General features: G+C 42.5%; 1 protein-coding gene across 1 annotated transcript in view; it reads left to right on the plus strand.

Annotated features, from left to right (window-relative positions):
- The window catches only part of EXPH5 (exophilin 5), a 63,091-nt gene extending 50,985 nt beyond the window's left edge, over window positions 1-12,106 (plus strand). The window contains exons 5-6 of the mRNA XM_004688852.2: window positions 273-405; window positions 3,979-12,106. Of these exons, the coding sequence (XP_004688909.1) occupies window positions 273-405; window positions 3,979-9,260 (5,415 nt within the window). The 3' untranslated portion in view covers window positions 9,261-12,106. The remainder of the gene's footprint in view (window positions 1-272; window positions 406-3,978) is intronic.
- The last annotated feature ends 2,241 nt before the right edge of the window (window positions 12,107-14,347 follow it).

Below are 14,347 nucleotides of genomic sequence, written 5' to 3' on the forward strand. Positions count from 1 at the left end.
CTGTGAAAATTTATAGGACGTGTTGGCAGGAGGGGCTCAATATCTTGCCTGAAGGCTGAGACTTCCAGGAATTCATGTAGGCAATGGAGACGTTTGTGATCACTTGCAAAAACAGCAGCACATCACAAGTTGAGGAGTAAATGTTGGGGAAATGAATTTGTAGTCCTGGGTTAGGACGTTTAAACTTGGACCTTTTTTTATTGGGAACATGCAAGTATGCGGGTGGATAAGATCCAGAAATAATAATGCGTTTTCTCTTTTAAAATTAACAGACCAAAATACACAGCTCACCTCTGGAAACACCCCCAGGCGGCGGAGCATTTGGCCCCAAACCTACAGACATGAGGGAGGGAGGCAGCATGTCTCGGTGGGATGCTTCGCTGCTGGAGAATGAGTTTTTCCAAGGTAAGTCTATACATCAAATGGTCTCTGCAAGTCCTGGCCTTAAAAAAAAAGTTGAGGGCCCTCCCTGGTGGCGCAGCGGGTTAAAGCACTGCACTAAGAAGCTTAAGCCAACTCCTCATGAGTTCGATCCCCGCTTCCTGGGAGGAGATCCACATGGCGCGGCAGACCTCTCCTGACCCGCCCGCTGCTCCCCTCAGCAGTGTGCTTCGTGGATCTGCCTGTTCTGCTCCCCACTCTGTCTCTGGTGAATCCTCTCACCCTCCACATCTCTGGCCTGTATGAATAAATAAATAAATCTTTAAAAAAAAAAAAAGTTGAAAAATAATTACAACTTATATTAAAATGCTCAACACATGTTAACTTCTGTACTTGAAGTCTTCTTGTTTACCTTATCTGAAGACGATGTGTTTATAAGCTATTAACACAAATCTTAAAAAATTCTGTATTTTTAAAGATTTATTTATTTATGCGTATAGAACTGGAATACAGGCCACAGGTGCAGGGGCTGTGAGGATTCACCAGAGACCGAGTGGGGAGCAGAACAGGCAGATTGATGAAGTACACTGCTGAGGGGTGCAGCAGGTGAGACAGGAAAGGTCTGCTGCACCCATTGAGTCAGCTCCAGGGTCAGGGATCAAATGCTGCTGAAGCAGCTGCAGGTAGTTTTGCTTCGGATTGCTCTGCAGTGCTGTACTTTCATCCATTGTGCCATCAGGGAGGGCCCAAATCTTGTATTTAAAGATTATCTATGCAAATATTTTGACAGACGCCTCATGAATTTATGGAATTGTAATAATGCTTAATATTTAATCTCAGATAAAAAGGAAAATACGTCTTTAGGTAAGAGATCAGTGAAGTTGACTGTTCTTAATAGACTTTTATTGTTACCGATTAAGATTGCATTTTACTATGATGAAATCAAATTGTTAAACAATTAACTTTGTAGAACAGATTGACAATAAAGACTGACTCTGATTCCAAAAGTACCACATGGATCTTATAACTGAAGCATATTGCTCACCTTTATGGTGGTTATTCTGTGGCAAAATAAGCCCGGCCATTTGAAAGGTAACCGGGAATTCATTTGCCATTTTCACCTTGGGAACAAAATTCATTTTGCATAAGCAGTGACCTTTGCCCTGTCATATAGGACAGGAGGGCTGGGCAGGGAGAGATAGCCAGCTGACATGCCACCCAGGGGAGCATCTGATCAGAGAATGGACACCCAGGAAAATCTCTGCTCCAAAACAAAGCGTTTGCTAGTAGAGGTCAGATCCTGTTTATGAAATGAAGAAAATGACTTGGCCTTTCCAAAAAGAAACAGAAGAACAGATCCAGAAACTTGTTGCCCTCCTGAGCAGTGAGTAAACAGCATTGTTAATCTGGAACTGGAAATGACTTCAAATAATTTAAGATCATGCATACACTGAGCACCTCAAGAAGGGTTACCTCTGGGGAAGATTCCAGGTGAGTTTCTTTTTTCTTTCTGTATTTTCCACCACAATCATACATCAGCTCCTTTTGTAATCAGCAGAAGATTTTATTTAAGGAAAAAAGAACTAGGGACAACTTGAAAGGAAGAGTAGAAATCAAAATGATTTTTATTATAATTTGCTTTAAAAACAGCTCTTTACTCATTACACAGTTTTCTCTCTGTCCTACCTTATAGCTGGGCATTGCTTGATTATTTTATTTGTATAGATAGGGAATAGATTATTTCAGAGTCTGGAGATTAAGTTTTATTTTTCAATGAAATATTGGTACGATGGTTCTCTGAAGAATTCCTTAGTTCCACATCCTTCATGCCTGATATTACTTTTTCTGCTAGTTATTGAAACTTAATAGCATGTACTTAAACATTAAATTAAATATGGTAGGGGAATCCAGAACAGATATCAATATCCCCTTTAGCACCTTCCATAACAAAATTCACTCAGATGCTAATCTGCTTCCCTTTCTCTATCACTGAAGTCAAATTTTCAGTGATAAATAAAATAAGGTTATTTTATTTAATTCACATGGGAGAGTTTTATAACTCAAAACTTCATCAATATAAACACACTTCATACTTATCTGTAATTAAAAGTACATAATTTACTTGTACTTACTATAACATGAATATGGTGAAATGTATCTATTAATAAGGGAGGCTTTAGGGATCTTAAACCCTTAAAAGATTTTGGTTCTGTTTAGATTCTCACAGGTTTTTATCGAGAAAATGATGTCAAATATGATTAAATGACCACCGTTCAAAGAAATGCCCACCAGTTAAGAACATCCTGTGTGATGCCTGTGGTTACACATTCCATAGTTCTCCTGAACATGGCCCTGGACCTTGGCTGGACCTTGGCTGGACCTTGGTCCTCCTCTTGCAAGGAAGTCACGGGCCCCTGCCTTGGACAGTAGCATCTGCTCTTACTCCAGAGAGTAAAGTAAACACTGATTAACAACAGCAACGTCACTTTCTTATAACATGTTGAGCTCACGGTGAGCTCTTTAGAGTTTGTTAATGCAAAAATAAAAGGTGAACCTGGATGGCAAAGAGGTTGCCATGGACTCAGGAGACAGACTGCGAAGCTCACATCTAGCTGTGTGCTCTTGACCTTGGTGACTTATTCAGTCTCTTCCTGCCTCTGTTTTGTCATTGATTAGATGAGAATAGTTATGTTACCAACCTTACAAGCTTATGTCAATACTTAATGAGTTAATATTTTTTTTTAAAGATTTATTTATTTGTGCATACAGAACTGGGGTACAGGCCAGAGGCTCAGGAGCGGTGAGAGGCTTCACCCGAGACAGAGTGGGGAGCAGAACAGACAGATGGATGAAGCACACTGCTGAGGGGAGCAGCGGGTGGGTCAGGAGAGGTCTGCCACACCATGTGGTCACCTCCGGGGCAGGCGGGAATCGAACTTATGTGGAAGTGGCTTTAGATTCTCAGTGCTGTGCTTTAACCCGCTGCGCCACCAGGGAGGGCCCAATGAGTTAATATCTTAAGAGCTTAGAACTGTGTCTGACCAATAGAAAAGGTTATATTGGGGGAATGTAAGTGGGTCTTCATTTTTCCATATAACCTGCTACTAACATGACATTTAATGACATTATATAGAACTTTCTATTGTATATATTGCTGAAATCTGTCTGAACAAGTCATCAGTGTATATACAAGGTGCCTGATTTTCAAGGTAATGCTGTTTTCTTAAGGGTACAACTGAGAAATTATGTATTACTTATAAAGTCTCATTTCTAGAACAATCCCCTGTAGAAAACACTGTTGGAATTGTTTAGCTACCTATTGGCTCAAAAGATACACTTAAAAAAAAAAAAGCCATCATTGTTAGAAAAAAAGTAACTGGAAGGTTAACTTTGAAAAAGTATGATTTACAAAAGTATGAAAAATAAACTTCCATAATGGCCTTGTAAAAAGTCAGACTAACTTAAAAACATAATCAAAACTAATGTTATCACATGTATGACAATATGATAAAACTAAAATGATAACAAAGGAACTTCAACAACTCTAATTGGTACTAGATGTAAAAATCTAATATGTGATGTGTATTCTCTTTTTAGTTTTAGATGACTTGGATAGCAAGTTGGCTCAGGAACAATTTTCCAGCTCAGTGACTTCCAGGACCCCGCTCCACCATGGGTCAAGAACACAGTTCAATCACTTTTACTCCATTGGGAACAGACATGGTCATATCACAGGAAGGCACAAAAATTGTTATAATGAAACTTCTAATATGTCCATCTATGACATCCTAAGACCAGGAACCCCTCGGGAGGGTTTTAAAACCTTTTCTCCTAGAACAAGGACAATTTATGATATGTACAGGACACGGGAGCCCAGAGTCCTGAAAGAGTATATGCAAAAGAATACTTTTGGCAGTACTTCTCTGTGTCTTGACAGCAGGCAACGGTCAGCCTTGCCAGCTACAGGACATTTCTCAGCAAGGAGCTTACATTTTTCTGGTGCAGCTCAGAACAAGAATGGATTTATAGCACCAAGCCACCAGCAGACCCCAAAGAGAATTCCTTTATCATCCATCATATGGAATAGAGCAGATTCTTCTAGAGAAAGGCAGAACAAAGAAGAGTTCCCAACGGCTCCCTCACCAATGGAAGTGGACCCTGCTGACCAGTATTCGTATCCCAGATGTGTTCAGGAGAATACAAAATATGATTTTTACCGGTCACAGAGTGTTTATCAAAGAGGTAATTTAAATGCTCCCATGGATCATGCAATGTGTTCTGACCCATTTGAGAACTCGGAGAATATGCCATTCTACCCTCAAGGCAACACATTTGCTGTGCCTTTCTTTAACACTACTTTCGGGCAAAACAGGGAACAGGGGTTTGGACAGAGTCCTTTGTGGTCAAACTTACATCAATTCAGGAAACCATTCACTTCTGACGAAGATGCTGAAATGGCTTCCATTGAAACAAACAGCACACCCACTGGTCACGGCTATCGTGGTCCTTCTCAACACTGGGGATCTTTGTCTCATCGATATAGGAGAAATGTCTCCAGAGACCAAGAAGAGCCACATCCTTGGCAGTTCAATTCTCAGACATCCACACCGGAGAACATAGAGATGTCACAAGATCATGGGAACCAGCCACACCTTCATTTTGGTGCACCAAACGCTGGCTCCTTGGCTGGTTCAAGCTATCCCATCAAGTCTGATGGGATAGAGTGTCAGCACGACAGTGCTTTGACAGAAGACCAGATAAACAAAGAACCTTACTCATTTGGGAAAGCTCCATCTCTAGCATCTTCCTCCAAATGTTTCCTCCCCCAGATTTCTGATGACAAAAGGAATTCTCAGGGGCCCAGCTTTCAGAACCCCACCGTCACTTGGCAGAAAACTAGTCCCGATCAACCTGTCTCTCTTCCACTGAAAGGCTGTATAAAGGTCACGGTCACCAATAGCAGCCCAGCTGACTGCCCATCGCTTACTGAAAGCCAACCCCGTATCTTGGTCACAGAAGACCAAGAGTTGGATGAATCTAGTTTGGAAAAAGAAAAACAACTAAACGAGGTGGACCAGACAAACATGGCAAATGAAATACTCCAACCTATTTCACAGACAGTCAGCCCCAGCCCCTCAACTGATTCTCAAAGCCCTCTCTCCCAGGACTCAGCCAAGAGCAACAGGTTTGTTTTTAATGCATCTACCACCATCAATTCAAAAGGGTCACCCAGAGGCAGTTCTAGGAGAGACAACTCCAAAATGTATACACCACACAAGTTGGAAATCAGTAAATTTAAAAAAGATTTGAGTAGTACTGGGAATAGAAAACTTGGTTCAGCAAATCCCTTTCTTCTCGTTCGGGAAAGCAGAGCATCATCTTTCCCCAGCACAAGTCAGGGTTGTCACCAGGAAATAACAGTAAATAATGAAGAGATTATTCAAAATAACTCTGACTCTACTGATAATCAAAACTTAGAGCATCCAGAAAGACATTCTATTTTAGACTCTAAGGAAGGACAATGTATCATAAGTCCTACCACTTATAGCAAGTCAGCTCCCTTAGCTCTGTCAAAGTCACTACCAGATTCCTCACCGGTGAATAATTCTTTCCTCAGTACTCTGACTATTCCTCCTACATTAGTACTGTCCAGGAAAAGTCTTTCAGTCCCAGATCCTTCTCTGAGAGAAAGAGAAGAAAGAGACAGTGATAGCAGGAACCTAACTAGCCAGTTCGTTCCAAGCTCCTCAGAAAACCAAAAGACTAATGATAGTTGTGTGTCTGTACTGAATGAAGTGGCAGATATTATCAAATACCAGTCACATCTTTCACTCAGGGATGGAAAGGGGGAAGGAAGTGTAAGACAGCGTATATCCTATATCGAAAAGCTAAGCAAAACAGAAAGTAGAACAACACTCACACGCGACAGCAGCAGTCAGAGTAAGTGGAATCAAAGTGATCCCAAGGTTCCTAGTTTTCACACAACTTATTGTACATTACCAAGGAAATCGGCCAGTTTTTTCATCAATAGCAGGAAGTCGGAAAGTGAGGTCATGACATCTTCCCTGAGGAATGAGCCACTTCCATTCCAAATCAGAGATAATGTCGAAGATCCGAGACAGAAGTACACACCAGACAAATTTAGTCCCCGTTCTTCTGAGTCAAAAAACCAAAGATCCAAAGTTGTTTCGGACCGAATCCCAGTGGCCCCGGAAGCCCCAGAGAGCATGGCAGAGATGGAAACCACTGGATCTGCTTCTGTCAGGAAACGCCCACTTCCGTTCCTCATTCAGAGAGCTGCATCCTGTCCCTCCGGGACATGCACCTCAGCGGGAAGAGGTGAGAGAGAATGTTTGGGTTCATCTGCCTACGCGTCCGCCATTACACCAAGGCCTTGGGAGAGAACCACTAACCCCCCGGAGAGTGTCTCATCTGGCAGGGGTCATTCTCTTCCCAAAAGAGTCCAGCAGAAGGAATACTTTGAGGATAAGGGTGGTCAAATCGCTGCCTCCAGAAAAGGTGTCAGTCCCCCTTCCAAGGAAGACTCTTTACCTTTTGCTTCAGACCTATCAGGAGAAGAAAGCGGGGAAGCAGTACATAAGTGGAGGACGACAAGTATGTTTTCTGTTTCTGGTGATGAAGACAATGTAAAATGTTTTGAGATGGTATCAATATATTATACTCTACCGAGGAACCAAGGCAAGAAGATCTACAACTTGCTTCAAAAGTATTCACTTACAGAATCCTCTAAAGTGGGGATGGAAACATATCCTGATACTTTAGAAGAAGACAAGGGAAACTATTCTACACCAGCACAGGCAAGAACGCCATCACCAGAGGCTCTAGCCGAACCTGTCAGCCCTGCTCAGAATGGCCATTTCCCCCCCGCCACTGACAGCAGGGCTGCCTCGGGGTCTCCGTGTATCGACTCCCCAGAACCTACATCTCTGGGACTGGCTCCCACCGGGGCAGATGCTTCTCTTCACAAAGGAGGATCTAAAACCAGAGAGATTTCCCCACATAATGTAGCTAAAACTCTAGGTGATTCACACAGCAGGAAAGCAAGAGGGAAAAAAATGCAGAGTGAAATGCTGCATCTATCCTCGGTGCTCTGGAGAAAAACAGAAACAGTAGAGAAAACTGAAAATCACCAGCAATCAATTCAATTGGATAACAGTGGTCCTCATCCTCCAGCCCATTCCAGGGAGGATATGGAAAATTCCCAAATGCTCAGAAGGACTGTGGGGTGGGCAGGTAGTGGGAAAGCTACAAACGCTGGAAGTGGGACATGGCCTCAGAAAGCTGTCACGGGCACAGCTATACATGACAGAGCCAGTGGGCTGTGGTGTGGGGAGGCCAGAGGGGACCCTGGAGCAGATTTCCAAAAAATGACAGCCAAAACACTTTGTGACTCGGAAAGCCAAACCTTAGCTCTTACTTTAGCTTTGCAGAAGCTGCACCTTGATGAGGCTCATTCAGGTGAGCCAGATTTAGAGAGTTTGCAGTCTGAACCCAGAGAACTACCTCAAAGAGGTCATGAGGTGGACATGACAGGGAGCCGGCAGGCCGAGGAGGATCTGCGGAGGTTGGCTTGGGGTCAACATTTACTTCCTGGAGGAAGTCCTAAAAATAAAATTGACTTGGATGACCTAGAAAAAGGGAAAACCAGATCGTCCGTTAAACACAGGCTGGCGGCCATGTCCAAAGCTAGCAGAAAATTTTCAGCTAAAGATTTAAATTCCAGGAGACACGTCGCTACTATCTTTCCCCCAAGTGGGAACCATTCTGGCTTCGGCGGGTTCTCTCTTGGCACATCACAGAGCGGCCTGCTGTCCCCCGAGTCTTCTCCAAAGGCCACAGAATCCACACGTGAAAGCAGGTTGAGCAACGACGGGAAGGATGCAGAGGACTCCGCGAGCCCTGGCCAGGGCCAGATATCACCCCGCAGAGACGCGGCGTCACACTTAAGCAACACAAAGTCCGACAGCATTTCACAACCTCATCAGAACGAGTTTGAAAACATCTCCGAATCTGCGCCAAGGTATGAGAATTCTAAAGATGTAACAGCAGCTCAGAATTGGGAAACAGAGTCAGAAACTTTGACCCATCAAGCCACCTTCACCAGCCTCCGGGAAACAGGCTGTGCAGACCACCGACGGACGCTGCCCCTGTCTCTGCCCCTGGAGCATGCGCAGAACTCTGCACGCGGTCCCCCGGCCAGTTGTCCGCAACTGGGCATCAGCGCTGGGTCTCCGGAGTGGGAACCTGAGCCACAGGCCTATCGTTCGAAGAGTTTAAAAAACCTCCATCTGCATGGTGACCTGCGACGCCAGAGTCAGCCTCCCAAAAGCAGGGAGCGCCACTTTTCTGAAAACACTTCTATCGACCACGCCCTGGGACGACTGACACTTGGGAATGAATTATCTGTCAACAGTGGCTATAGTCGAAGATTCAAATCCTTTTCTGAGTTTCCCTCCTGTGAAGACAAGGAGGCATGGCCTTTGTACAGTGGCAGGACTAGAGCAGACTCCAGACCCACGTCTTCTATATCCAGACCTATTGATTATGGAATTTTTGGGAAAGAACAGCAGTTGGCCTTCTTGGAGAACGTGAAGAGGTCACTCACAGAAGGAAGGCTATGGAAACCAAGTTTTCTTAAGAACCCCGGCTTTCTGAAAGATTCTCTCGTTAGTCCTCCTAACCCAGAAGAGTCGGGAAGCTCTAATTCTCCTGACAATCCCATGCCGGAAGAGGGCTTATTTCCAAGCACGCCACTCAACATCTATGAAGATGACACCGTGGACTCAGACTGTGACACTGATACAACCACAGACGATGAATACTACCTGGATGAACATGACAAAGAGTCAGAACTGTGAAGTGTTTTTCATCGGAACGGATAACCTCTCTACTAAGAGCCTGCTAGGGAAGCAGGGGAAAGTCCACAGGAGGACAGTGGAAAAGGCCTAGTCCAGGCAGTGCCTGCTGAGAAGCCAACCGTCTCTCCCCCTTCACCCTCCATGCTCTATGGATGTGCACTCTTTCGCACTCGAGAACAGCAAGCTCCTGCTTGCCCGGGTTCTCTGCAGATTTCTCCCTGTGTGCATTGTCTTAGCCTTCCTCTCTTCCGCCTAGTTAACCGCTAACTCAACTTTGGCTTTTTTCCCCCTTGCTTTCTCCCCTAATGTTTTTACACCTTTCATTGTGATTGACAACCATGACATCTCAGGCACATACAACATATTAGTTACCCAGCACAGCCACAAAAACCCTTGCCTCTGCTGGGCCACACCTCCTACTGTAATTTAAATAAAATGTAAGGATGATGACAGTGGGGTAAATATTATCATCCATTCTGACTCATCATCACTGAGGAGGTTTTGAGTTTGGATTTTTTTTCTTTCGAACAAACATAAGGGGATTCTCAGGACATTCGTTCCTGCTGTAGTGAAGCCAGAAGAACATAAATTTCCATTGGTGAGGTCGCAGGAGAGTAGAGTAGTGGAGTCCACAGGAAGAGAGAAAGAGAACACTCCCAGAATGCCTTTGACATCACCTACAGGCTGACAAAGTTCAGCTTCAATCCAGTCAAGGACTCCGACCAGGCAATCTGGCTGTATTGAAAGTGATTTGGTCACAGAATTCTGCTTAGAAAGGAACTAGAACAAATAGATGGAGCTAAGTAGAAATCCCTTTCACGAGGATGACTTTCACTGAAGCTGCTTTTCCCATTTCTCCAAAACTACCCCCTTTGCTATTCATTTCCACGTAAACATTTTAGTCCAGGGATCAAGTGGTTGCCTTGGACAAGTCCCTAAAATGCTGCCAAGCGGATCCCACATCGGAATGCACTTGTGAGCAAGGCCATTGACCAAGCCCTTGGGATTTGCAGGCAGAGCCACCTCAGGGCTTGTCACGGGGATTAGCTCAATAATTATCTACACGAGTAATTTCTCATACCCGCGGATAATTTGACGTTGCTAACCCTGCAGTTACCCTGCAGAATTTAGGGGATTTCTCTCCTAACCAGCGTCAAGAGCAGTAGATGGTGGTGAATGTTGGCTACCACTGCAGACAGCACGCCATCCTGATTAGTCTGGGAAGGTGGCATGAATGGATTGCACTGATTTGGTTAATATTTACTTCCTGACCTAATTTTGCTTTTCATTTTTCTCGCTTAATCTGTCTCATCTGTATGAATTAAAGATAATGGTAGGCATCGGTGAAGTTTACAGAGATCAGGAGTGGTTGAACGACATCATTGTTATCCTCCTTCCCTGCCTTGCCTAGAAGTAGAATGCCAGGACTAGCTTTCCTGGGACTGTTGAAGATGTGGTAACTATAAGAAAGTGATTCCTTAAATCTGTAAATGCTTTAAACTTTAGGCTCCAACCAATCTTGAGTTCAAAGAGATGAACATGATTTTAAATCAACTGCTGAACTTTCCAATTTGAATTTGTATGGTAAAGAATCAACATTTTATTGTGTGTTGTCTGTTTATTAATTTTACCTTTCCATTTTTTCTATTTATCCAATTATTTAAGTTTTCATAAACTATGACCTGTTTTCTATGTAAAATTAAGATATGCAGAGTTAATATTTTATTATAGAGATTCTTGATTTTTTTTTTGTGCAAGATCAGCTTGCAAATTCTATGTCTGTAAATATTCTCAGACTATGTATGCTAACAAAGGTGAAATGAAGTTAGCTTATTTTTCACAGTGGTTAGGCTACTTCAATAGTTATGTAATTTAATGTGAGGATAAATAATTCTTTTAGGGCCCTGATTCTCAGCACTGGAACCCACTATCAAAATTCAAAGGTCTTTGGCAACCAGTGGCACTTACACTGCTTGTAATGCTTGTTGGTCTGACTCAAGAATCCAGAAAACAACTTTCATGAAAATAGCACCTTCTATAGTTTTATACTTTTATAAAACACTTCGTTAAAGAAGTGTGGCAAATTTCTATGTATTTTAACATAACAATGGCTGCTCTTTTTAATATTCACCTTTGGTACAGCTATAGTAATTTATAATAGTCATTTTTATACTCATACCTGGGTCTCTAAAAGAAAGATCACTAATAAAATAAATATTCACATCAATGGAATACATCATGAGGGAATCAATACTAAGTAGCTTGTAAATTATTGTTTAGACAATGGACTTATATAGGCATAACTACTAGACTGAAAAGTCCATTTACAATAGGACTTGAAGAGATTAATGTTTTAAGAGATTTCCCTCTACATAACTTACTTCCCTTACATTGTAAGTACATTGATGTTAATAAAACTCTAACTCCTACTCACAAGGTTTTGGCGGCTAATAAGCTAATAAAAGCTACTTTGTGTAGGAGACAAATGTGTACCTACAGTGAAGGTGGAGAAAGAAAGCCCAGTTAGGCCCTAATGAGGATGGGAATCAAATTGAGAAATTCAGCCCCTGAAAAATAATATCCTCTGTTGAACTAAAGAGGGTTAAAGAGACCTTCTTGTTAAGCGTTTACTGTTCAGAGTATCCATTTAAATGCAATGTAAATATGTAAATATTTTACTTTGAAAAGCAAGTGTATGAATGTATTAATATTACCACTTAGTGGCTCTTTGTGACTGCTGTTTCTGAAACAAATAAGCCTTAAGCACTTTTGTTAAAGTTGTCAAATAATCCTTGTATGTAGTTCTCCAGATATGAAACATGTTACAAGCTGCACATTTAAAATGCCTGAAATAATGTGTTAAAATAAATAATTTAAATAGATGCACTGTTTGACTGGCTTTTTATACTTTTCAAGATCATTTTCAAAAGTAAAGGTTTCAGGAAAAATACAAAAAACATGGTGACCAAAAAAGTTTGGATTTTTTTCCTGTGGTTGCTGAATAAGGCCGGCATTGGTGAATGGTTTCAAAACCAGTGACGTGGTTCTTTACTTTGTACCCAAAAGCAGCCAGGAAACAAGTGGAGATCAGAGTGCATGGTTGCATAAGGGAGCAAGAGACAGCTGGCATTTTCCTCTGAGGTTCTCACAATCTAGAGGAAGAAGGAAATACTTGGACTTGGGTGGCCACTGACCACTAAACACTGATGAACAAGGAGCAGGTTTGAGCTAGTTGTAATGTGAGACATACAATGTTAATTCCTAGTAAATAAGTGAATAGATTTGTACTAAATTTTTATCTTTTCTAGAAAAGCCACCCAAGCCATTTTCTACCTAGGACAAGAGAGTGACATCATCTTGAATACGAACAGTATTTTATTCAAACTATCTTATTACTCTTTATTAAAATTTAAAACACATTGCATCAGCGAGCATTTTGAATTGTAGACAATATAATCATCTCTAGCTGGTACAAGTAGAAAAGCGTGTCTTTTCTACCAAGCGCATTGTAAGACTGAGGAAGTTGATAGTAAGCTCAAATTCGAGGACCAATTCTTAACAAGTCACCAAACTGGACTGTCACCATCATGTATGACCAAGTAGACGCAGAATCAGGAAGTGGAGTAAACCAATATATTCAGCACCATCTCCACTTGTACCAGAATCACGCCAATAGAAATAAAAGCACCCCTATATATGTAAGGACTTACATAGAAGACATCTTACTACCACAATGCTTGTTATGATAAAAGCTAGAGACAAAGTGAAACTTCACAGGTATTCTCTGAACACATCATTATTCATGTATGTTTTATAATATACACCATATTTATTATTAACTAAATACATTATGCAACAGCCTCATAGGTAATTGCTTCTTTGGTTTTCTTCTCTGCTAAACCACAGGAGCTTTGAAGTCAATATACAATGTCTAAAATATATTAGACATTGAATCAGTGTTTGCTGAGTGAATGAAATTTTATTTCTAGTTAAGAACCTGGTTCAGGCATTAGTTTATCCGAAGAGTTATACTTTTTAAGAGATGGATTAAGATAAAGAAAAAAAAACAGGCTGATGGAGATTCAGCTTAATGAGTGGGCAGATAGAATTATTGGCTTTCTTGATATGTTCTCCACAAAATCAGGGTGTGACCACAGTGTCACATATTTTAATAGGCCCCAGTTTAGTATCATCCAGTAGCAGCTAACACTCAGGTTATTTCTCTGGAAATTGTTTAAAGTTTGATTTTGAAAAAATGTGAACAAATTGTGTTCCAACTTTTCAAGTGGTAGAGAGGCGGAAAGGCTCCTATTTAAAACATGTAGACACCCCCACAAAATAAAATTTAGCAATGAAAGTAATACCAAGTACAGAGGCACGGTGGCCCTACAATTTACCAGTTCCTGAAAATCTTTCCAAAGTCCAAACACTGTCTACAGTCTCGACTTAGCATCACTGCAGTACAGCAAGAGCGCTGATGAAAATAAGAGAAGGTTTTGCCCTAGTAAAACTTGATGCTAGCAAAAGCGACCCACAGGGTCAGAGGGGCCCGGGACTTGGTTCTGCCAAGGATGAGCTCTGCCCAGAGCGTGCAGCTCCTCCGTCACATTCTGGATGTGACTTTCCCCTGCCGACCCCAGCTTAACACGAAGCTGTATTTCCTTTGAATAGATTCAAACCATAATTAGATAAAAGGAGGAAAAAGTATCCAGCAAACGTGGATAGAATGATCACAAGAGAGGCAGAGAGGCAGCTCTGAGGTCCCTGCCAGCCTCTGGGGGGCCAGTTTCCCAGCTTTGGAGTGACCCTGAGAATAAGTGCTCAGTAATTCGGGGGACAGGCGATGCCTGTCTGTGAGGCGAAACCCACAGATAGGGGCCCACGCCGGGCCTCCGGGATGCCCACATTCTATCTCTTCAGCGGGTGTGGGGGGCTCGGGCAGGGCCCTGCCTGGTGCCGCGCCAATCACCAGCGCGCCTGGGTCCTTTCGTTTCCTGGACGGAGCCGACAAACTCCAGCCGCTGGAGGTGGGGGCCGGGCAGGCCGAGGCGGGGCGACCACGGGCCCAGACTCGCACCGGGTCTCTG

Source organism: Condylura cristata, unplaced genomic scaffold, assembly GCF_000260355.1.
Source record: "Condylura cristata isolate star-nosed mole 26May11 unplaced genomic scaffold, ConCri1.0 scaffold00025, whole genome shotgun sequence".
Classification (NCBI taxonomy): Eukaryota; Metazoa; Chordata; class Mammalia; order Eulipotyphla; family Talpidae; genus Condylura; species Condylura cristata.